Source organism: Podarcis erhardii (assembly GCF_964252035.2).
Source record: "Podarcis erhardii genome assembly, chromosome: 8".
In the NCBI taxonomy this organism is placed as follows: domain Eukaryota; kingdom Metazoa; phylum Chordata; class Lepidosauria; order Squamata; family Lacertidae; genus Podarcis; species Podarcis erhardii.
The window spans coordinates 23,741,472-23,766,863 of NC_138499.1; the positions used below are offsets into that span (position 1 = coordinate 23,741,472).

At 42.1% G+C, this 25,392-nt stretch overlaps 1 protein-coding gene across 2 annotated transcripts; it reads left to right on the plus strand.

Moving 5' to 3' along the window:
* Positions 1-78: 78 nt before the first annotated feature.
* Positions 79-24,891, plus strand: SNX31 (sorting nexin 31). 2 transcript variants are annotated; one of them, XM_081873751.1, is made up of 14 exons: positions 79-262; positions 1,679-1,753; positions 4,135-4,249; positions 5,445-5,509; positions 9,626-9,736; positions 10,213-10,303; positions 10,743-10,830; positions 11,247-11,316; positions 12,646-12,738; positions 20,107-20,310; positions 21,223-21,321; positions 22,115-22,192; positions 23,366-23,419; positions 24,040-24,891. In XM_081873751.1, exons 1-14 carry the CDS (start codon positions 92-94, stop codon positions 24,136-24,138), a joined length of 1,413 nt encoding a protein of 470 aa, XP_081729877.1. In that variant the 5' UTR covers positions 79-91; the 3' UTR covers positions 24,139-24,891. The 2 variants fall into 2 exon arrangements, with proteins under 2 accessions (XP_081729877.1, XP_081729876.1); XM_081873750.1 differs by having other exon boundaries at positions 80-262; positions 23,363-23,419.
* The last annotated feature ends 501 nt before the right edge of the window (positions 24,892-25,392 follow it).

Sequence of the window (25,392 nt, forward strand, 5' to 3'; positions counted from 1 at the left end):
TTGCTACGCCTGGCCTGGCCTGCTGCTGCTCCCCGCCCTCGGAGGGAGGAGACAGCCGCGTCCCGGCTCCGCCATCACGTGGGGAAAACAAATGCTCCCGCGGCCGCCCGGCCCCATTAGCACAGCCTGGCCAGGCACGCGGCGGGGTCTGGGCTGGCGAGGCGGCGCGCGCGCGCGCCTGCTCTCCGCCTCCACCATGAAGATGCACTTCAGCATCCCTCTCTCCGAAGAGCTGCTGGAGAAGTTTGGCGGCCGCTATGTGGTGAAGTAGCCAGGAGGAAGCGGGAGGGAGGGAGGGAGGGAGGGCGGAGGGGCGACCGTAGTAACCGCGCTGGCGGTGAGGCGGGCGGGTTAGAGAGAGGCGCGCGCCTGTGTGCGTGGAAGTAGCGAGGCGTCTGCACCACACGCTGCAAGCGCCACTTTGCCCGCAAGTTGGCAGGAGCCGCGCCTTTTTTTTTTTTTTGCGCGCTGAAGGGACGCAAAGCGAGGAGGGCGAGAGGCGCGCACCTGACGCGGGTTAAGAGCCGCGTTGCATCATTCGCCTTTCCCTCCAGGGCTGCGGTGGGGAGGGTCTGAGAGGGGGAGATGGAGGTCGGGGTGGGGTGGGTTGGGGTTCCCACAGGGAAGGAGAGCGTGGATTTGGCTTCCCGTTGCAAGCAATTGGTTGAGGGATCCGTCCGCCTCGTTTGGCGCTGAGCTTGGGGGATGCTTTATGCGCAGCTGAGGTGGGGGAAATGGGGCGTGTGTGTATGCGAGGGGAGGGGGCGGAGGGTTGCGCGTGGCATGTGGGGTGGGGGGGGCTGGGATGCACAGCCTCTGTGTGAAAGGAATGGGGAGGTTGGGAGTGGGGAGCGATTGCCAGAGGCAAAGAACTTGAATAGCGTCTGTAGGGAAGGAGGGTGGGTTTTGCAGGAGTCAAGATTTTTTTTGGGGGGGGGGTCCTGTGCCTGGATGGCACAGATTTGTACTGATGCGCCAGGAAAGAGAAGCCTTTGAGAGAGTAGAATGTGGTTGGCACGTGGTTTCACGGGGTTGGGGGAAGAGTGTGTGTAAGAAGGAGAAGGAGGGGGGCTCAGAATATACAATGGCCAAAAGAAGGGAAATCATCTGCTACTGTGCCCTGTTTCTCAAGTAAACTGCGAAGATTCTCGCCCTATATTTGAAGAAATTACGATTGCCCTTGTTCATTTGTATTAAGCACCCCATTGCAATACCCGAAATGATCAAATGATCTGGAGCGACCAGTCTTTTAAAATAAGAAATATCTAGCAAGCCTAGGGTAGGCAGAGAGCTGCATGTACACCCTTTAATGCGCTCTCAAAGTGCATTATTTCCCCCAAAAGAATCCTGGGAGCTGTAGTTGGTTGATGTTGCTGGGGATTGCAGCTCTGTTAAGGGGTTCTTCGGGGGACGCAATGTACTTTAAATGTACTTGGGGAAGGCATGGGAATGAATAGCAGTGTGATGGGAATTGTGAGTTGATTGTAGGGTGAGGAGGCATGACCCATGATGGGTGTGCCGTCATATAGGAGATTCCCTGGTCTGGGGAATTTGCAGGATCTGTGTGAGAAGAATTGTGGGTCTCTATGCAAGAAAGTTTGAAATGCAGATAATAGGAAGTGATAAATTCCCATAACTCTCCCAAGAGGATTTATTTAGAGAATCTGTGTATTTTCAGCTGTACTCTGTGTATCTCGAAGGCTTCCTTTTCTGCAAGGTGCGTTACAGTCAGTTGCACCACTGGAATGAACAGGTAAGATGTTCCGGTTCACTGGTCACCTTCCCCTTATCGCTTCTCCTTTTTCATGTTCTGCCAGAAAACATTTCGGAGGATATGTTTTACATGGAAGTGGGGTACATTCTACAGTGGGGGAAGGTCAGACTCCAGCCCTTGTTGAATCTACTTTGTATTTTACTAGAGTCCTGAGATCTGCCAGCTGGAGCAACATACCTAAAGATTTGCACTTAGAACGAAAGAATATGGTGCCTCTCAGCTACTGCTGAGTACAGGGTTTTTTTTTCCTGAGTTCCAGAACTGAGATTCACTCAGTTTTCCCACGTAAAAATTAATCCCTGGTTATTCCAAGTTTTGTTCATTTCTGCAGTTTTAATTTTTTTTAAGTGTTCATTTTGTTATTGCTATATCTATGCAATTGGGAGTCAGAAATCATTGTGGTCTACCACAGATCACCCAGAGATCTTCCAGTAGATCATGATCTGCCTTCCGCACATCCCCGTTCTCTGACATTCATTGATTTGTGAGTGGAGAGTGTCACCTAAATTTAGGAACATATGGGTCTAATGTTTAGGTTTGACAGGTAGCTATGTAAATGTTCCCTTTGTTCAGAGCACTTGATATCCATCTGAATTTTTACACGAATGAATGAGATTATCTGCATACAGTGGTGCCTCGCAAGACAAAAAGAATCCGTTCCGCGAGTCTCTTCGTCTTGCGGATTTTTTGTCTTGCGAAGCAACCCTATTAGCGGATTAGCGCTATTAGCGGCTAACAGTGGCGTAGCGTGGGGGGTGCAGGGGGGGCCGGCCGCACCGGGCGCAACATCTGGGGGTTAGGGTTAGGGGTAGGGTTAGGGTTAGGGGGCGCAAATCCACGGGTTAGGGGGCGCAAATTACTTGCCTTGCCCCGGGTGCTGACAACCCACGCTACGCCACTGGCGGCTAAGCGGCGCTTAGCGGCTTAGAAAAAGGGGGGAAAGCGAAAAAAATCACAAGACTCGCAAGACGTTTTCGTCTTGCAAAGCAAGCCCATAGGGAAATTGGTCTTGTGAAGCGCCTGGAAAAACGGAAAACCCTTTCGTCTAGCGGGTTTTTCGTCATGCAAGGCATTCGTCTTGCGGGGCACCACTGTACTAGCAGTTTCCTGTCAAATGAAACTTTGTGTGTGTATATATGCCTCAAAAGTGTTTAATTACCGGTACATTTCTGTTCTCCCTTCATGCACTTGGGGAACATTCCCCAAGAATATTCTCAGAATTAGAAATAGATAATTAGTTTGGCCTTTCCCACTACAAAGGTCAAGGACAGTAAATATTGGGCAGTATGCAGTCAATACTTCTTAAAAGCAAATACCGTATTTTTCGCCCTATAGGACGCACTTTTTCCCCTCCAAAAATGAAGGGGAAATGTGTGTGCGTCCTATGGGGCGAATGCAGGCTCCTTGGCTTCAGCGATAGCAACGTGAAGCCTCCGAAGCCTGCGCTTCGGAAAGTTCCACTTAGATTAGATCCATGGAAATTAATGGACCTAATCATAGCCATTAACTTCATTTGGTATACTCTTGAGTAGAATTTACATTGGATGCATCACAATATGTCCAGTGTTTGGACCAGAGTAACTTCAATGATATAACATGGACTGAATTGTGGTGGATCTCTCAGGCTTAATGTCAGGATGGCGGGTATATGTTTCAGGGCAAGTCAAAGTAAAAAGGCAAGGGGGAAAGGCATGTAGAGTTGAAGTACAGTGGTACCTCGGGTTACATACGCTTCAGGTTACATACGCTTCAGGTTACAGACTCTGCTAACCCAGAAATAGTACCTCGGGTTAAGAACTTTGCTTCAGGATGAGAACAGAAATCGGGCGGCAGCAGCAGGAGGCCCCATTAGCTAAAGTGGTGCTTCAGGTTAAGAACAGTTTCAGGTTAAGAACGGACCTCCGGAACGAATTAAGTACTTAACCCGAGGTACCACTGTAAAGTTTATTTTTTCTCTCATTCCTCTCTGCTGATTTTTTGCTTACTTAAGGCTTAAAATTTATTCTTTTAATCCCAACTGGCATTAGTGAATATCCAAAAGCTATGAAAGGAGAACTGAGTAACATTGAGAAGAACAGGTTTCTCTCATTTTTCAGATGCCTTTAACAGGTGGGAACACCTTGTAACCAACAATATGAAAGGGTCCATTAAAAGGGTTCAGTAAAAAGAGCAATACGTAAGAACCTGAATTGTCGATTCTCCCTCTCCAGATTCACAGGAACATTTAGGTTGATAATAGGGGACGTACAGCCCCTTGTATTTCAAGAATATAAGAATTGCTTTGCTCTTCCAGTCCAGCAAGTCTGTCGTTCTTGTCTCTAACAAGTAAAGTGTTCTATCCAGTTGCCCTGTCTTTTCAGTTAAGGCGGGTCTTTGGGAAAGGTGTGCCTGCGTTCCCTCCAAAATTCTACCTCGCAATGACGAAGTCAATGGCTGATGAAAGGAGAGCTCAACTTGAACAATATCTACAGAATGGTACCGTGAATCCTTAAAAAACACACACACACACACACACACACGTCAATAGTGGTTCATGACACATGGTGCAAATGTAAATTTTATACATGATTTCATTGGATCATAAACCGTTAGATGGTATCTCATCTGTTCTCATGGGCTGAGCATGTTTATTTAGCCCCAAACTATTTATTACAGATGCTGGTCTGTCTTGTTCTTTAAAACCTCCACTAAATAAAGGCTGCACAGTATTGTTATTTCCTCATATTAGCCAATGGCCTTCAGGCCAACTTTCTAAAAGCACCACCACTACAATTCAAATTGCTCTATCTATCTATCTATCTATCTATCTATCTATCTATCTATATCTATCTAATATGAGTTGCATCCGATGCGGTGCACAAGAAAGAGGATCCCCCTGTTTTTTCCTCACCCATTATAGTCATCAATTGGGGACTCTCAGGAAAGGCATAGGATTTGGAGTGAATGGATGCAGCAAGAGGGAAGATTGGGGGAAATTGGGTGGAAGCAGCTTGCCTGAATGGACTCTCTTACCCTTGGGCAGGGGGAACAGGAGGGACGGGGGGTAGGAAATGCCCCTTGTTTGAGCTTCATTGGATACAGTGTGGTTGTAGCGGTTAAGAGTTTTAGACCAGGAGACCAGGGTTCCAAACCCCACTTGGCTGTGAAGCTCACTGGGTGACCTTGGGCCAGTCACTGCTTCTCAGCCTAACAAGGTAGTTGTGGGGATTAAATGAGAATTCATTTATGCCACCTTGAGCTCCTTGGAGAAAAAGATGGGATATAAACATTAAAAAATACATTAAAAAACCCAGTACCTAAATTTAATCTATTTTTCTGAATCCTTACTTAATAATGAAAGGGTGAGGAGAAAATGCGGTCATCTAAAGCATCACTGTGTATATTGATTTATAAGACTTCTCATCAGGAGCTTATGAAATGTGATGATCATTACTCCCGAAAGCCATTCTACACAATCCTTTCTGGATCCTCCAATGTGCTATTTTTAAAAATCCACATTCAATTATACAAACTTAATAATTATTTTCTACCATGTTTGTCTTGAATATGCATGTACTTTCCTCAGATCTATATTGTTAGTTTCCCTTTCAATCGTAAAATGACTGAAAGCTTACATATATAGATAATCCTTTAAGCTGTCGGTCCTGATTTTTGTGCTTTTGTTTTTCAGTGTCGATCGATCCTAGTATTACGAACAGTGATGTCTTTATTAGTTTCTTTAGGAAACTGCAGCAGGTAAACTCTAGTCTTTCACAGAAAACCTATTGGAAAAAGTGCTTGCCTTGTGCTCTCTGCACCTTATTCTGTCTTAAAACGAACTGAAAAATCAACTTGTTTTTAGAAAGTAACAAATGGGCGCTGGCACAAAATACCATAGTGTGAACTTCTCTTTGTTAGGAAGCCATGACCATATCCAGCGGACTCCGTTCCATTCGTCCTTCCCTCTGAGTTTTCCTTCCTCTCTTTCCATTCCACGCCCAATGAGCATGCTCAGTTCTCCTTGCAATGTTTTGCTCCACCCCCTTCCCCTTAGGGCCCACCCCCCACTTTCTTACTTTCTTTCTTTGTACTTCTGCAAACCTTAAGGGTTCCCTCAAGGCTGCTCCTGCCTCCTCCTCCTGCTTGGATGGTGGCGTTTTGGCCTGCACTTGGAGTTTGATATTAGTTTGCAGGATAAATAGATCCTTACTGCTTAACTTTGCCTACTTTGCTGCATTAGCTACCAAGTTGGCAATAGTTTCAATCTGATATAAGCTGATGTGTTTAAAAGTTAATGCTATTCTCATGCCCCTAATGTTTTTGGTTGTTTTTTTAAGTGTGGCAAAAGGGTTTGCTTATGTTATGTATGTATGTATGTATGTATGTATGTATTTATTTATTTATTTACGGTCACTAGATGATTCCCAGAAAACTCTCTGAGCACTTTTTTTAAAAAGAAAGCATGCTCCTTGGGACTTGGCTTCAAGAAAATAGCTTTGGGTTATGTCAGGACAAGAAACGATAAGTGTGTTGATGTGAAGATGTCAACATCTCTTTATCTTGTAATGGTGGCGACAGCTGCAGTCTGGCACGTACTTCCAGAGTGTTGCAACTTGAACTTCTAGCCTCTCTGCCTATATTCTCCTTAGTAGAAACAGTGTAAATATGGTTATGCTCATGGAGGTGCAGTGTCCTAAGCCCTTGCAAGTTTGGAATGGTGATAGCAGAGTTTAGTTTTCAGTAATTTTATCAATATTTTATGGCCTTCAGTTAAAATAATACCATTTAAGTAACGCAGACAGCAAGGACATTTAAATGATGTGACAAGAGTTCGTTTTATTAGTATGGCATAAGCTTTCGTGGACTAGAGCCCACTTCAGTCAGATGCATGAAGTGTTATATTCAGGGCAGCGCCAGATCACCTACTTATTAAGTATTGATCTTGGTTTGCTTGTACAAAACTTAAAATTATGTCCAGTCTTTATTCAGCTTTCATTCCTATTTGCTTGCAAGCTGTCCTTGTATCTTCTCGTTAATAATTTTTTCATTCCGTACATTCAATGCATTTCCCCATCACTTTCCAAACTGCAAAAAGCCAGGTGGTGGTTGTTTTTTAAACTGCATTTATTGCATAACAGAGAATTGCAGCCCTCCGGATGTCATTGGGAATACAATACCAACTATATCCCTAACTGTAGGCCATGTTGGCTAGGGCTGATGGGATTTGGAGTCAAATAACATCTGGAGATCCATAGTTCCTCATTCCTGCTCTAAGGGGACAGTCATTTAATCTCCTTTAAGTGCACAAACCCAAAGTTTTGGGATGCACTTGAATTGATGACATAAGTGATAGCATAAGTCCTCTAAGATTTAATTAAATGTAGTAGGAGATGAAAAAAGTGTCCTTACCTCGTTCGTGTCCAAACAAATAGAATCAAATTTCATTATTGCTTTCAGCTTAGCAGTTTTGTACTGGAGCACACAACCCCCCCAACGCACTTTAATATTCTGTTGGAGAGAGCACATTTCAGGCCTGCAGCAGTATACCCATGTTGTATATGGTTTCCAAATAAAGTAACTCAGGTTCTTACTACTTTGTGTAGTAGTTCATGAACATCACAAATGTCAGATTGTACTTTGCGCAAGCTGTTCTCATGCCCAACCCAGAGCTTTTGTCCAGGAATGTGATCCGTGCGTGAGAAGAGCCATGCAATAGAATGCCTAGTTAGCATTCCTTCCACCAAATGTCTGTGGGCTAGCTGGTGCTGCATTATGATGCCAGACACATAGCCTAAATCTCAATATGTCATTTTTTTCAATAGGAGAGATGATTTATGGGAAGGATCATAAATTATGTGTGAACAGCAAGTGTCCATTGTATTTCACTATGTACTTGTAAGTGCATTTATAAAACAGCAATTGAAGGCTAAGTAAACATTGTCCAAGCATGAAAGATTCTAAGCAAATAGCTTTTAATGGAGATGTTCTGATACTCGGTGCTGTTTTCTTGCAAAACATTTTATAGAGGATCTACAGCCTTTCTGGATGGCCTGTAAACAAGAGGAGCTGTAAAACGGCTGAGCAAACGTTTTCCTCCCCTCTGTAGAATTTCTACTGGTACAGCATGACCCGAGAACATCCTCTAATTTATTTGTTTTAAGTTGCTGCATAAATGTAGTGGGTATATTTAGCACATGATTTCCCTCCTAGGATTTTTCAGTATTAACACTTGCATGAAAAATCCTTGTAAGTGAGACTGTACAGTAGAAGTGACTATTGGTGTGAATTTGATGGTGTAGTGGAAGGGCAAAACAGGAATATAGTGTGATATTCTAAGCACAGAGCTTGGTGAAGAGGTTTGCTGGTGAATGGGCTGTGAGCATGGCAACACAGATTCAAGCATTCTTCATTTTATGTGCCCACTCTGGATGGGTTGAGGACATCTTTGGCAGTGAAACAGGGCTCTCTTCCTTCAACATCTCCAAGACCGTAGAATGGTGAGGTACTTAGAATCATAGAATCACAGAATTGTGCTGTTGGAATGGACCATGAGGGTCATCTAGCCCAACGTCCTGCAACATAGGACTCTTTTGCCCAGTGTGGGGCTCAGACCCACAACCCAGAGATTAAGAGTCTCATGTTCTATAGACACATGCATTGGATTGAATTCATGCCATTTTGCATTCAAAACGTGCTCTACCACTGAGCTACAGCCCATTCCCCGTGAGCAGAGCAAACTCAGGGAGATAAGCAGTGGATGGTGGAAGACTTGGACCCCATTTTTGTTAGAAATTGGACACCATTGTCACAGTTCTGAGTTTAAGCATCAACTGAATCTGCTGTCATCATTTCTGGTTTAACCCCAAGTGCACTTTGCCACAGGTTACTTCAAGTTCTGCCCATAATGGGGAGAAGGGGGAAATGAATAATCCAGCAGTAACTGGCTTGGAGATTAACACTCTTAACACTGGCAAAAAAGTAAGGTTCTTTTTTAGCAGTGTGCTAAATGCTTGTTTAATGGAAGTGTGAGGGTCGTGATGATGCCACCTTGTTGGCTAGACCTGAATAGGACTAGCATTAGATACAACCCTTTGGTACAGACTAAGGCTGTAATCCAAAGCACATCTTGTAGAAAGTAAACTACTTTGAAAGCAATGAGATAGGTGAAGGAGAAGCTGCCACCTTTCACTCCTTAATGCTCATAATTAGTTCTAAAAATAGTTGTTGCTTCATGTCATCATGAAGAGAGATAAGAAGTTTGTGTGTGTGTGTTTGTAACTAAATGCCTAGGGTCCACAACTATATTTTATTGCAGCGCTGTCGCTTGATTTAAGGTATAACTTTAATCAATTAGTTATAATTAATCAAATCTGCATAAACTTGTATATGAGCAGGTGCAATTCAGAAGAAAATAGTGTTTTTCAGATGCTTGCATTGCTGTGTCACAGCAGACCATATCAGAAGAGATATTGCCTCCGCTCTCAGAAGGGCTTGGATCTATAAGCATTTAGATTAAAAATAAACAGTTTAATTGGTGCACTTCTTTAAATGATAAAAAAAAAATCAATTTTACATAATCAATTAATCAACTAAGTGCTGCAGACTTCAACATCTGCTTTTTTAATCTTACCAAAGCCAGTTGACCATTTTTACTATTTTGGGGATCAAAAACAGGGATAGAAAACATGTTGCCCTTCAGATATTTTGGACTACAACTCCCTTCAGCCCTGACCACTGACCATCCATTTCTGACCTAGTTTGCTTAACGACCCACCGTATTTTTTTCCTGTAGTGAAGAAGCTGAAATATTTGCTTTCAGATGCAAGGACCACATATATAGGCACTCCAATCCCATGTTTTCATGTCTTGCAGGATACATTTAAAATACAAACCCAACAATCATTTCTGGATGTTTATCTTGCTGATGGACGGTATCTCAGAATTGATATTCAGACATCAGATACTGCTGAAAGAGTGCTAGAGGCAAGTAATTTTTAAATGTTCTTTACAGTATCTCATAGGAACCAATTCACAAGCATGTTAAGCAATACGTTGCTGTTGTGTCTGTCTGGATATTTCAACCAAAGTATTAGCTTAAAAAGACACTTATTTCTTGGTGGCCAAGCCCAAACGAAATGGAGCAATTTGGACTGAACTAGTGATTTCTGGCACAAAGAACCAGTACAAACACACCCATAGATAGAATCAGTGAGGCAGATATGTAAGAGCCTTTTAAAACTCATTTTTCATGATGGAACCGTTATGAAGAATGTGAAAACTTGCAATATTTCTATTTCATCTCTCTAAACCTCTGTGGGGAAACAGAAACAGATTTATTTGTTGCATTTTTCTAATCCACCCTGATACAAAAGCCATTTCAAAATATTGTCTTAAACAACGTAACTTATTCGTAATCTTAATGGGAAAGTACCTCTCTTTTCTCCCCACCCCCCTTCCAGGTTGTATCGTACAAGATTGAGCTTTCAAGAGAATTAATAGGCTATTTCAGCTTGTTCCTTATTCAAGATCACAACAATGGGGAGCTGTCTGGTAAGAGGTGCATTGTTTAGTATACTAGACATTGCATTCACATTCCTTTCTATTTGTGCAATGTGGAAAGGCTTTATGGATGATGGCTATGTAGAAGCAACGTTTTGGCCGGACTCTGGTTTTTCCTCTTTGTTTTTGGTTGACTTTAAAACCTAAAGCAAAGCCTATATGTTGCATGGAGAGAAACCTTTTGTCATATCATAAAAATGCAAGAACTTTTGGTTTGCTTTTGCTGGAAAAATACCCCTTTTATTTCTCTCCTTTTTAAGTTGGAAGAGGTTGGGGTTACTTCACAAGTTGTGTGTTTCGCAAGCACATATTAAAATGCATTGCATGAAGCAGACAAATGTGTGCTTTAAAAGATGTATATTAAAAAAGTCAACTTTTTAAAAAAGTGTTTCAAAAATTACCTCCCCCCTTTCTTCCCCTTCACCTCTAGTATTGAAAAAACTGGCAGAATTTGAACTTCCTTATGTGAGTCTTCAGAGCATGAAAGAATCACCTTGTAAGATTGGGATCAGAAAGTGGTAAGCAAGGAGGATGAAGAAGCGGATTTAGCAAGATGCATTAAAATGTATATACAGTGGTACCTTGGGTTAAGAACTTAATTCGTTCCGGAGGTCCGTACTTAACCTGAAACTGTTCTTAACCTGAAACACCACTTTAGCTAATGGGGCCTCCCGCTCCCGCTGCGCCACCGGAGCACGATTTCTGTTCTTACCCTGAAGCAAAGTTCTTAACCTGAAGCACGATTTCTGGGTTCGCGGAGTCTGTAACCTGAAGCGTATGTAACCTGAAGCATATGTAACCCGAGGTACCACTGTATATGCTGGAGGAAGGGCAGAAATACAGTATTTCAGTGGTAGCTCTCATTGTAGATATTTCACTGGATCAGTGGCTTTGTTTCGTTTAAACTTTCCATTTCCCTCTCCCTGTTGGACAGGTACATGGACCCATCCCTTGATAAAATGCTTATGAATTGCAGAACTTCAGTGAACTTACTTTATATACAGGTAAGGTTTTTTCATGTGCAGGTGAGTTCCTTCTAGAAAAGCACTACTCCTGAAATACTATTATGAAAATAAACTGACTTCTTGTGTTTAAAAGTAGGCGTTCATGAACAAGCAGAGCTTCTTAACTCCCATCCATCAACGCTACCTGATGTATAATAACAAATAGATGTTCCCAAAGAGTAGGCTGGCCCAACTGGATGTAACAGTGATAGATCTGGGTTTAAAACACATCACAGGGGGTTGTTCATAGCAAAAGGTCTGTAAATATTCCTCATAGATTACTTCCTTGTGGCTTCTTTCTCTCCCTCCCAGGCATTAGAATATTACTGAAACCGATGTGAGCCTGGCTGGGAGGAAATGTAGGAATTTTTTAAGAAACTTCCTTATACCAGGTCCATCTAGCTTAGTATGACCAACACTGACTGGCAGCTGCTGTAAGGTTTTCAGGCAGGAATTCATCCTAGCCCTGCCTGGAGAACACTGTGGATTGAACCCATGACCTTTGGCATGCAAAACATGTGCTCTACCACTGAGCTACAGCCCTTTGCTCATGAGGAGAGCAACCTCAGGGAGATAAGCAGTGGGTGGCGGAAGACTTGAACCACTCATCACCTCTGTGTACCCCATTTGTTGTCTAAAATCGTACAGTTGTCACAGATCTGAGTGTAGGTATCAGCTGAATCTGCTGCCATCATCTATGGTTTAACCCCAAGTGAACTTTGCCACAGGTCACTTCAAGATCTGCCCATAATGTGGGGAAGGGAGGAAATGGGTAACCCAGCAGTAACTGGTTTAGAGATTAGCACTCTAATACTTGCCCCCCCCAAAAAAAGGTAAGGGTTTTCAGCACCATGCTAAATGCTTGCTTAATAGTTGTGTGAGAGTCGTGATATGCCACCATGTTGGGTTGAAATTTAAAAAAATTGGTGCTTGGCTCCCTCTTATTGCAATGCATGTTACAGCTGGGTTTTTTATGTCACAGTTCTATCATGAGAATTATTTGAGCTGCAGTAATGCAGACAGTTGAGCTAGCAACTGGGTAGCTGCTTGCATCCTAGTAGTACCTGGTGGGCATAGTGGGACTCTAGGGTTGCAGGATGCTATGGCCACAATTTCTTTGCAAAGTCATGTTGATTGTGCTGCTTCAGAGAACTGTTCTCCACCATTCTTGTGCCCCTTCTGCCATGTCAGAGAGACCTGATCCCACATGGATCAGCAGGACTGGCAATTTGAGGAGCTCATTGGTCTGGTGGTTTGGCTGCTGGACTCTTAAGTCAGGGAGAACAATGCATCGGGGACTTTAATACATACCTTTTTTCTCTTTTTAAGGTTCTACAGGAAATGGAGAAGAACTGGATCAAGCCTACAGATGGACAGATGCAGAAGCTTCAAATGCTACAGAAAGCACCTAACAAAATGAAGGTAACGCAGTGTTTTAACCTTTTCAGGGTGCATGCTGTGGTGCAAAGACACCAGAGAGAGCATCTGCTTATAAAGGCTTGCCGTGTTCTTCAGCTCTGCCAAGGATTTTTTATTTTATTCTGTAAGCAGAAGAATCTTCTATCCTCTCCTTGTGTCTCATCCCACGCCAGTTTGCTCAAGCTGGACCCCAACAGAGTGGCTTGTCAGGGAGAGATGAGGATGGGAAACTCTCTTTCTATTAATCCAAGCCCAGCTGCACAAAAAATGAGTCCCCATTTCACAGAATGTGTCCAGGTGTGTTAGATTCTGTTGATGTTGTTCGTGAAAATTAGCTGAGGCCCATCAGCAGTTTGGAGGAGCATTAACTTCCCATGCATATTACAAATCATGTGTTAGGAAGGAAGGAAGATGAGCTCTCTTGCCTGCATCAAAGCTATTGCAAAGGTTGCTCTCTGGCAAACCCAGACCGGCTTCTACCCATCTGGCTTTTCCTTTAAGCTCTTCCTGCAGAGAGCCAGGAGATGAAATGTGTGATTGGATTAGAGAGGGGAAAGAGCAGACCTAGAGACCCAGACCCCTTCTCCCTTCCCTTCTGATCTTTCTTTTTTTTTTTTTTTATAATAATTTTTATTGATTTTACAACATAAAGAAAAAACAAAACAAACATAATGCGACTTCCCCAAACCTCCCCTTCACTGCATCCAAATTTCAAAATTTTTAGCAATTCTTCATCCCATTTTTATATTTAATTCTCTTTAAAAAGAGTTTCTGCTTTATAAATTTCGATTTATAGCTGTAATTCTTAGTGTCCAATCCCCTGACATCTTAACATTCCGAAATTTTACAACAATTTTTAAGATAGATTTTAAATTTTTTCCAGTCCTCCTCCACTGTCTCTTTCTTCTGGTCACGGATTCTGCCGGTCATCTCTGCCAGTCCCATAAATTCAGTCACCTTGGTCTGCCATTCTTCCAGAGTAGGTAGTTCTTTAGTCTTCCAATACTTCGCCAAAAGGATTCTTGCTGCTGTTGTTGCGTACATAAAAAAGGTCCTATCTTTCTTTGGTACCAATTGGCCGACCATGCCCAAGAGAAAAGCCTCCGGTTTCTTTACAAATGTCCACTTAAGGATTTTCTTAATTTCATTATAGATCATTTCCCAGTAGGCCTTAATCTTTGGGCAGGTCCACCAAAGGTGATAAAAAGTTCCTTCACATTCATTACACTTCCAGCAATTGTTATTGGGCAAATGATATATCTTTGCAAGCTTGACTGGGATCATGTACCACCTATAGATCATTTTCATTATGTTCTCTTTCAGGGCACTACATGCCGTAAATTTAATACCTGTGGTCCATAACTGCTCCCAGTCAGCAAACATGATATCATGACCAATATCTTGTGCCCACTTAATCATGGCTGATTTAACCGTTTCATCTTGTGTGTTCCATTTTAGCAGCAGATTATACATTCTAGACAAATTCTTAGTATTGGGTTCTAGCAATTCTGTTTCTAACTTTGACCTCTCCTTCTGAAATCCTAGTTTTCTGTCCTGCTTAAAAGTTTCATTAATCTGGTAATAATGTAACCAGTCTCGGACTTTAGGTTTCAATTTCTCAAAACTCTGTAGTTTCAGCTTTTCACCATCATATTCTACAATTTCACAATATTTTGGCCAGTCTGTATCCATGTTCAATCTTTTTACCGCCTTAGCTTCCATTGGTGACAGCCACCTGGGGGTTTTACTTTCAAACAAATCTTTATATCGATTCCATACATTATACAATGCTTTCCTAATAATATGATTTTTAAAATTTCTATGTACCTTTACCTTGTCATACCATAAATATGCATGCCAACCAAAACTATTATCATAACCTTCCAAGTCCAGAATGTCTGTATTCTCAAGAAGTAGCCATGGTTTCAGCCAGCAAAAAGCTGCTGCTTCATAATAAAGTTTTAAGTCCGGCAGGGCAAAGCCCCCTCTATCCTTTGCATCAGTCAAAATCTTAAATTTAATTCTGGGTTTTTTGCCCTGCCAGACAAATTTAGATATATCTTTCTGCCACTTCTTGAAACAGTCCATCTTATCTAAAATTTGCAATGTCTGGAACAAAAACAACAATCTCGGCAATACATTCATCTTAATTACAGCAATTCGGCCTAACAAGGAAAGTCTCAGTCTTGACCATATATCGAAATCTTTCTTCACTTCAGCCCAGCATTTCTCATAATTATCTTTAAATAAATTCACATTCTTAGATGTTAAGTTCACCCCCAGATATTTTACCTTTTTAGTAATTTCCAAACCAGTTTCTCTTTGAAAACTATCTTTTTCCCCCACCGTGAGATTTTTTTCCAACACCTTTGTCTTGTGTTTATTCAATTTAAAACCTGCTACCTGACCAAATATTTCAATAAGTTCCAAAACTCTTTTTGTACTAGTTTCTGGCTGTTGTAGTGTCAAAACTAGGTCATCTGCAAATGCTCTTAGCTTATAATGTTTAGTTCCGACCTGTATACCTTTAACCAGCTGGTCTCTTCTAATCATGTTAAGGAAAACCTCCAGTACCGATATAAACAATAGAGGGGAAATTGGGCATCCCTGTCGTGTCCCTTTCTCTATTGGAATTTCATCCATAACCATACCATTTACAATAAGTTTGGCCTTTTGCTCAGAATAAATTGCACTTATACCATTTTCAAAGTTCTTGCCTACCCCCATTCCTTGGAGATTCCTCTTCATAAAGCTCCAACAAATATTGTCAAAGGCTTTCTCTGCATCCACAAAAATCAAAACAGCTTTTCTATTTATGTCAGTTTCCAAAAGTTCTAGAATATCTATAATATTCCTCACATTGTCTGACAAATGCCTGCCTGGTAGAAAGCCTGTTTGGTCCCTGTGAATCTCCTCTAACAGCACTTTTTTGAATCTTTTTGCTAGAATGTCTGCAAAAATTTTATAATCCACGTTCAAAAGTGATATAGGGCGGTAATTCTTGACTTGATGTTTCTCAGTTTCTGTCTTTGGTATAAGTGAGATGAATGCTTCCTTCCACGATTCGGGAGCCTTTTTCCCCTCCAAAATTTGATTGCAGACTTCTTTCAATGGTTGTATTAACCAATCCTTCAATACTTTATAATATCTCGCAGTTAATCCATCTGGTCCTGGTGATTTTCCCAGCTTCATATCCTGGATGGCACTCTCTATTTCTTGATCTGTAATTTTCTCATTTAAACTCCTTCTGTTGTTTTCAGAGATTTTTGATAGTCCGTATTTTCCAATAAATTCTTCTATCTCCTGTTCATTTTTTGGCCCTTGTTTATATAATTTCTTAAAGAAACTTTGAAAACAATTACTTATCTCATTTGGTTTATTAATAGACTTCCCATCTACTTCGAGTGATGTCACTGTATTCAATTTTTGTCTCTTTTTCAGTTGCCAAGACAGTAGCTTCCCACATTTATCTGCAGATTCAAAAGTCTTTTGTCTCATTTGTTTAATTTTCCATTCTATTTCCTGGTTCGTCAATTCCATATATTGTGTTTGATAGAATTTTATTTCTCTTAATATCTCCTGGGATTTAGGCTTAGATCTCAATTTCTTCTCCCCTTCTTTTATTAGATTCCAAATTTTCTCTTTCTTCTCATTCTGCTTTTTCCTCTTTATTGAATTCTGTTGTATTAGGAAGCCACGCATCACGGCTTTACTTGCGTCCCAAATGATTCTTTTTTCTGTGTCTGATCTCAAATTGATCTCAAAGTAGTCTTTAAGTGTTTCTTGGGCCTTTTTACAAATTTCCCCATCTCCAAAGAGAGTGTCATTCATTCTCCATCTAAAGGTTCCAGCTGTTGTCAGTTTCATTTCCATCTTGACAGCATTGTGGTCAGAGCAGGTCTTTGGGCAGATTTCTGTTTTTTTAACCTTTGATGCCAGATTACTAGAAATCCATATTTGATCAATTCTAGTCCATGTCATTTTTGCTTCAGAGAAGAAAGTCCCCTCCCTTTCCAGAGGGTTCCTAGTTCTCCAAATATCGATCAGATCCATAGTGTCAGTCAGGTCAAAAAAAGTCTTTGGTAGTCTTCCGTCATTAGATATTGTTTGTCTTTGGGCCTTATCCATGTTTGTAGAGACGACTCCATTCATGTCACCCATCATTATAATTTTAAAGTCCAAAAAGTCCATTAAAGTCTCATGCAACTTCTTGAAGAATTCAGCCTTCCCCTCATTTGGTGCATAAACTCCAACAATCAATATTTTTTCTCCATAAATTTGGATTTCCACTGCCAGGTATCTTCCTTGGTCATCCTTAAAGATCAATTTTGGTTCAAATTTTTCCTTGACATAAATCACAACTCCTCTTTTCTTGACTCTATCTGATGATATAAATTCTTGTCCTAGTCTCTTGTTTGTTAAAAGTTTTCTATGTATCCTGGCAATGTGAGTTTCTTGTAAACAGATTACGTCTAGATGTTCCTTCTTTAATAAATGAAATACTTGGCCCCTTTTTCGAGGGTGGTTCAAACCATTGCAGTTCCAACTGAAGAGTTGCAGAGACATTTTGGTTACTGGGTAGACCTTCCACCGACTGCACCAAGTTGTTGTTCCTCCTCGGTCGGTGCTCGGTTCAATCCAAATGATAGATTTGAGATGTCCGGTACTTCCTCCTCGTTGACAGTTCCTTTCTGAAGATCCTCTTGATTTCTTTCCAAAAAGGACTCTTTATCCTGGTTTGTTTTTATTTTAATTTTCTTCCCTTTGTAGCTAAAGGACAGCCCTTGTGGAAATTCCCACCTGAATGGGATATTATTCTTCTTAAGTAGATCAACTAGTTCTTTAAATTGAGATCTAACCTCCAAAAAGTATTTAGGAATATCCTTGAAGATTTGAATCTGAGAATTTTTAATGACCAAGGCCTTCTGGAAATGTAGGTTCAATATTTTGTCTCTTTGTTCCTTTGATCCTAAGGTAATTAAACAATCTCTTGGCTTCTTCCCTTGCTTCCTGCCAATCCGAAAGGCTGAGGTTATCATAAATTCATCTTCCTCTCCATCTAGCTCATCATTCCAGAAGTCTTGAAATTTGTCTGTAAGGAATTCCCCGAGCTTGTCCTCTTCCTCTTCTGGAACCAGTCTTAATTTCAGATTCTTACTTTTCCTTTCCAGTTCTAGTAGGGCTAATGCTGAATCATGTTCATGTACTTTTTTTACAATAGGCGCAAACTTTCCTTTGGTTTCTTCAGCAGTGGACCTAGCACTCTCAGCTATTCTCCTTGTTTCCGTAGATTCTTGAACCAAACGGTTTATAGAATCTGTATTAGATGAAATTGTTGTTGTATTCAGGTCTAGTCTTGTTGTCAACTCCGTCAATTTCTTTGAGTTCTCTGTAGACTGTTTAGTGAGTTCTGCAGATTGCTTGGTAAGTACTTCTAGTGACTGATTTATTTTAAGCAGGGCCTGTGTCATTGACTCCATTGATGCTGCTGTTATTTTTTCTTGTGCAGCTGCTGCTCCTGATAAGGAGCCTCTTTTTTGTGCTTGTTTTTGAGCCTGCTTTGTTTTACTTCTTGTTGAAATCTCTTCTGGCGGGTTGCTCATAACTCAAGGTCATTCACACAGGAAAGTTGCAAGTGGAAAATCCCACTGGATACTCCGTAATGTAACTAAAGCCCTCTAGAGGAGGAAATTGTAACCGTCCAAAGGCACCCAGAACAAAGAAACAGAAAGTCCAAAGGCAAAAGTCCCATTAAAAGTCTTTAGTTTGTAGCACTTTACTGTTAAAATTGTAATCCACCAAAGTCCCGAGTATGTTTCAAAATAAGTCTTATTTTGTAGCCGCTGTCCTTTGACAGCTCACTTGACAGTTCCTTTTTTCAGGCGATCGCTGCTCCGGCAGCCTGGCCAGAAGTATCAGCAGCAGAGGTTTTTTATTCCTTATCCCTTTCTTTTGCAGGTTAAATTAATTCTGTTTCCTCCCCCCCTTCTCCTGCACAACAGGGGGGAGATCCTTTCGATGTCTGGTTTAATAAGAGTTAAAAGGAAAGTTCATTTAAACACAGCTTAGTCTTTTCATTGCTCCACTAATCATGCAGTTCCGGGAGGCTGACTTCCTTAATTTTGCCTTCCCGTTTTCAGCCAAATCTTCTAAATTTTTTAAGTCCCGTCTTACTTTTGCAGTCTTACTCACGGGTATTGTTGTTGCCAATCGTTGATTTCAGAAAGGAATCGGCGCTCTCCGTTAATGGCGACGCGGCTTCACTCCGTAAGCTGGGTAGCGATCCTCAGCACCGCGCTCACCCCGATGCCGCTCCGGAGCCTTTAAAAAGGCTCTTTCACGATGCCGGGGGGGCGCAAAGGTGCCCACCGAATCTCCTTGCTCACAGGCTTCAGCGCCTGTGATTTTAGGGGTCCCCCGCTTGCCGTAGCGGGTAAGACCCGAACTTACGGAGCAGTCCTGCCTCGGAGCTTGAGGCTAGGACCGCCATCAAACGCTGGCGCCGACCGGAAGTCTCCCTTCTGATCTTTCAACCCCAGCATACTCTGTATTAGCATCTCCAGCTCTGCCTCCATAGACAGAATGCCTGCTGCGGTATTTAATTATTTCGTGGGTGAAAATGCAGTTTGTTATAAGCATACAAAGAGAGGCAACAGAGAAATAATAAGCCAGTTTTGCAGAATTTCCTGTAGCATTTGTACAATGACAAACTTCTAGACATGCAAAGCAGGAGTATAGCCTGCAGATCACTTGCTACAAGATTAGAACTCCTATAGAGTGCTCCAGATTTAAATGGATGAGGCCTGGAGACTTGCTGCAATCAACACTGCTCATGTCAAATTTTTCTCGCACAAGCGGACTTCCCCTTCCTACTCTTCTCCCTGTGCACCTCAAAACGCGCTCTGGGGGATCTTCCAACCCCCTGGAGCAGATTTTGAGGGTGCACAGCTGGCTGCAGAAGTTCCATAGTGCTAGCAGAACCACAGTGTTGAGTTCTGCCTTTCTTCTCACGTTCCAGTTTCTTTAAGCTACTGCTGTGCCTGAAGACTTTGGAAAGGAATTACTGATAAAAGCTAATAGTGTCAGGTATTCCATCTGCACTGCCATACACATTTTTTCCAGTGTGTTAATCATCCCCACCTGACATTGACATGTATATTCTCAAATGAGCACTGGGATAATTCCTGCATTGATTTTATATGTGAGACGTGGCCCGCAGTGTGTTTGAGGGGGCGGGGGCTTATCCACATAACAACAGAGTCCTTGGCTTTCGGTCCCTTGCTGAAGTTGCTAGCCCTCAGTACCTTCCTGCATCATGTGGTACAGTATATAACCCACTGTTGTCCTCCAGTTTCTGTTTCTCTTGCACAGTTTTTAGAGCTGGCTCGGGAGGTCCAGCACTACGGATACATTAAGCTCACTCCGTGCTCCTGTGACTATCCTGAAGCAGGCTGTACTGCTGCTATTCATGTGGGGAATAATGAGATTAGCTGCTGCATAAAGTTGCCTAGCAACCAGATCAAAGAGGTCAGCTTCAAGATCAACAGAGTGAGGTGCTGGCAGGTCACATTTCTAGTAAGTACCTTGTGAGCAACTTCACTACTTTAACCACATTGTTTAATGCTAACTTTCTTGTACTGGATTTCCTTTAAACTTGAGTCTCATGAGAAAAAAAAAACCTAAATGAGAGGCCCTGCCTTGTAAGCAATAACACAAATTCTTAGTTTAGATTGCCTTTATGCACCTTTCTTGCTGCACATACACATGTTAGGAAGAAGTTGTTCATTGTTAACATTCTGTGTTCCAAATATCATCAACGGTAGACTAAGTTGATACTTCTTCAGTCTTGCCTTTCCTCAGATTTCTCTAAGCACTCTCCTCTGACCTAGGAGAAAGTGATAGCTGCATGTAGAAAACAGGGGATGAAAGTTCTGCTGAGGGTGAACCCATTGAAGTTAGTGGGCATTTCTAACTTGCACACAACAATTTTAGTGGGTCTAAAAAACAACAACATTGGAGATCATAGAATCATAGAATTGGAAGAGACCACAAGGGCCATCGAGTCCAACCCCCTGCCAAGCAGGAAACACCATCAGAGCACTCCTGACATATGGTTGTCAAGCCTCTGCTTAAAGACCTCCAAAGAAGGAGACTCCACCACACTCCTTGGCAGCAAATTCCACTGCCGAACAGCTCTTACTGTCAGGAAGTTCTTCCTAATGTTTAGGTGGAATCTTCTTTCTTGTAGTTTGGAACCATTGCTCCGTGTCCGCTTCTCTGGAGCAGCAGAAAACAACCTTTCTCCCTCCTCTATGTGACATCCTTTTATATATTTGAACATGGCTATCATATCACCCCTTAACCACCTCTTCACTGGCGTTTCAGGCTGGATTTCTGAATACTAGTGTAGCGTAGTGACTAGGCATCAGTATAGACTGGAGGACCTCTCGACTAATATTACTGCATCGTTTTTTTAAAACTACTTAGGGATCTGTTACAGGCCAAGGCCTTGACCAATTCCTGGAGCTCAGGTTTGAGTACAACGATTCTGACACCTGGAGATGGATTGCCTTTAACACAAAGCAGGTTTGTATCACATAATACAAACGTAATGTACATAAAGTACATAAAAGGAGAAGCCTGAAGAGTGAACAACCATGTACTGTGTGCCTGCTGAAACTGCAGCACCAAAGTTCAGAGGGGATTGTTTCTTAGCAGTTAGAGACCCACTTTAAAGGTGCATTTCCCAATGGAGGAAATCCCTAGTCCACCTGATCCCAGTGGTGCTTTCTGCCCAGGGAGCCCTGCTTGCAGTGGAATAATCTGGAGCTCACTTCAAGCTCCTGACCATTTATTTGTAGCCATAGACACACCTCCCTCACACCTGACGTCACATATGACATCAGGTATGGCAGGTGGGTGTGGTTTGTGGGTAATAATAGCCTTACAGGGCAAATTGGTACTCGTATAAGGCCTAATTAGGTCTGTGGGCCAGAAGTTCCCCACCCCTGACCTAACCCTTGCAGGCAACAGCTCAGCAAGGCCTTACCCAGACATCTTCCTCCATTTTGCTAATGTCAGGGGTTGAAGTTGGGACACTATAGATGCAAAGGATGTGCTTTTACAGCTAAGCTGTGTTCATCCCCTTGCTTTCTACCACCTAGTATTAAATATAAAGGAAAAAAAAGGCTTGTTCAGGTTTACTTTCCTGAGTAAATTGAATGATATGGCTAGTGGACTGCAATCGGATAGATTAAGCTGGGAGTAAAAAAAACATTCGAACCACAGAGCAAGGCTGATGTACTCTGGAAAGCAGCAATTCTGCATATAAAGTATTTTGTTACTTAAAATCAAAATGTAATATTTATCCCACGTCTAGGCATTTCTCCTAAGCAGCTGCTTAAAAAAGATAATATCGGAGCAGCTGATGACAGCAACCAAAGGTGATCAAGAAATGGTGAGCAATGTTTGACAATCGAGTTTGCCTGACTGTTGATGTGAGGTTCTTGGCTCCTTTGCTCCTGCACGGTGGAGGCCGGGTGATTAGAGCAACTGGGATATTGCCTCACCAAACTCAGCCAGCCCCTACCGGCCTTACTTACAGCCAGTCAGAAAGTGGCTCTGCCTGTTGTTGGCTTGGGCCTGCTGTTGGTTTCCCTGCCTTTTGTCTTGCCAGCCTTGCTGGGCACCAGCCTATACTGGCTCCAGAGATCCTCACTTGACCCACCCTATGGCTGAAATCATATACAGGCTTAAGAGCAAATCCTGCTGAGTTCAATGGAACTAGAAAGTACTTCCCAAGTAAACATGCATATGGAATCAAGATGCATACTTTCCATTTTGTAAATGGGAGGCCAAGGAACCTAGTGAGAGCGAAGTTTGATCAACATTTGATCATCAACCTATAGAATGACACATCCTCTTGGATAAGGTTCATAAATCATATTCAGGGCAACTTTAGCAATGATTTTTTTTCCAGTAGGGTGAGTATTGTCTGGTATCTGTAGATTCTAGGCTCACCACAGAAATTGGTTCATTGCTTAAAGGAAAAGACCAAAAAAACCCCAAACCCATTGCATTCATTCACTTCTCCACATATAAATGCCACTGGTGCTTGATATCAATGGAAATTATGTTCACAAGGTCAAAGAGAAATGTGATTAAAATTGCTGATAGTGGTGCCCCGCAAGATGAATGCCTCGCAAGACGGAAAACTCGCTAGACGAAAGAGTTTTCCGTTTTGGAGGTGCTTCGCAAAACGAATTTTCTATCGGCTTGCTTCGCAAGACGAAAATGTCTTGCGAGTTCCTGCGGGTTTTTTTTCCTCCCCCCCCCCTTTTTCTAAGCCGCTTATCCACTAAGCCAATAAGCCGCTAAAGGCCGCTAATAGTGCTAATCCGCTAAGCCGTCAATGGGCTTGCTTCGCAAGACGAAAAAACCGCTAGACGAAGAGCCTCGCGGAACGGATTCTTTTCGTCTTGCGAGGCACCACTGTACTATAGTGCATTTGCCAGTGTCTCCCCGTGTGAATACACTTGAGTTACATGCTGCCTGCCTCTGTGTTTATCTTTCTGCCTAGCAATGATCTTTACATTTTATCAATTTTATTACATTTTATCTGTTTTAGCAGATTGAACTTCCTGAACCAGGTAAAGCTAAGAAACCAAGCATCCATCCAAGTCAGGTTTGTGAATTAAATGACATAAACTTGGGTGGAGACCTGAGGGGCTGGGATGGGAAAGGAGATGACTAGGGTCCCTAATGCAAGCTGCTGTTCTCTCCTCCTAACCTTGCCCCCCCCCCCACACACAATCTTCAATAAGGGGATGGTGACACTGACATGCCTTTCCTGGTGGTTGTGAGGATTACTGAGCTTATTATCGGAAGTGCTTTTTACACGTCATAGTGCTATATAAACAGTTATTATCACTGTGTCATAGAGGCTGCCTTCTTATGTCAGTTCAATACAATTGCTGCAGTACTATAACTATAATACCTGTTGGACAGCCTTCTGCAACCTGGTGCCCTCCAGATGTTTTGAACTATGACTCACATCTGCCCCAGCCAGTATAGGCTGCCAAAACATCTGCAAGCACTAGGTTGGAGAAAGCAGGATCAAAAACCTTGATAGTTGCTCGCTTTCACAAATCTTTTCTTTCCTGTTACGTATCGTTAGCATAGCCGCTGGTGGTATTCCCCAACACACAGTTAGGTGGTGTTCTACTGGTGTGTGTTTCATGTATTATTGACTGGAGTTTTTTTTTATCTCTTGGTTTAACATATCCTGTACTTGATTCTGTGCAGATATTTCATGCTGGTTTTAAGCCAAGAAAAAAACTGAACGCTAGTAGACCAAATGAGGATGACTGCGTGTTTGAGAAAATACGCGAAGAAGACTTGTGACCTGCACTTCAGCTGCTGCTGCCTCTGGGGTTTTTTTTAATGAGGAATAGCAAACTTATCACAGCAGTTGTCCTCTGTTTAATAGCAGTCTACATTTTCTAACTCCTCATGTATTTTTGTTCTTGAGGTTTTTTTAAAAAAACATCAGCTGCTCCTGAGAACCAGAATTTGTTATAACGGGGAAGACTGTAAATATTTTGCACATATATTTCATTTTATTATAAAAAATGTACAGGACCTTTTAAAAAAATGGGAAACATTGCATATCTTGGATCAAAGTAACACCATTTAAAGTCTTTGACATTAAGCTGTTAATGTTTCGCCTCTGGAATGTTTACCATTGTTCTGTTCCACGGGATACAAACTGTCTCCCCACAGGTCTTCAGCTTAATGATAAATTACACAATGCCACTGAATTTGTGGTAAGGTCTTCCTATGTACAAAGTACATCATCTTACAATGATCCCTACTTCCCTCCAGTACCTGTTTAAATGCAGACATGTTTTTGATTATCTCCACCCGTTCCTGCATCCCAACTGTGCACTGACTACTGGAATAATTACCCTCAGGACTGTTAGGAATGCTCCAGTTTTAATTACTCCAACATATTACAATTTTGGTCTCTTTTTGTTGTTGTTAACCTACTATGTTTTGTATGAGTGTTTTTTTAAAAAAATATGCAAGGTGGGAGATAACTGTGGTGAACAACCTGTGATTATGTTAAATATAAGCACTGTGAAATTATTATAAATGTTGTTATTTCTCCCCCCCCCAAAAAAAACCACTTCTTAAAAAGCTGAAAATACTGTGGACACCAGGTGTCACTACTACAACTCCCATAATCCCTGGTTATTGGCACCAGATTGGGGAAGGCTACATTAGATCATCCTTTGTCCCCCCACTGCTCAATAGTCGCCTGAGTTTGTCAACTAGTGGAGATGCAAAGTTGGAAAAAAAGTTGCCTTATGGGCTAATAGAATCATAGAATTGTGGCGTTGAATAGGACCCAACGGCATCTAGTCCAATCCCCTGCAACAGAGGCACCTCAACACATGGCCTGGATGGCTCAGTTTGTTAGTGTGGTGCTGATAACGCCAAGGTTGCAGGTTTGATCCCTGTATGGAGCAGCTGCATATTCCTGCATTGCTGGGGGTTGGGCTGGATGACAATCAGGGTCCCTTCAAACTCTAAAATTACATGATTCTATCCAGTTTTTGAAATCATATTGGCCCCTGCTGAGGCAACATGGTCTTG

Bases quoted from the DNA above. Each gene is read 5' to 3' on its own strand.
- SNX31 (XM_081873750.1), top strand. From the start codon at position 92: ATGCTCCCGCGGCCGCCCGGCCCCATTAGCACAGCCTGGCCAGGCACG. The intron at 5,510-9,625 runs GTAAACTCTAGT...CATGTCTTGCAG, and splicing joins TCTTTAGGAAACTGCAGCAG to GATACATTTAAAATACAAAC. The intron at 10,831-11,246 runs GTAAGCAAGGAG...CCTGTTGGACAG, and splicing joins AAGATTGGGATCAGAAAGTG to GTACATGGACCCATCCCTTG.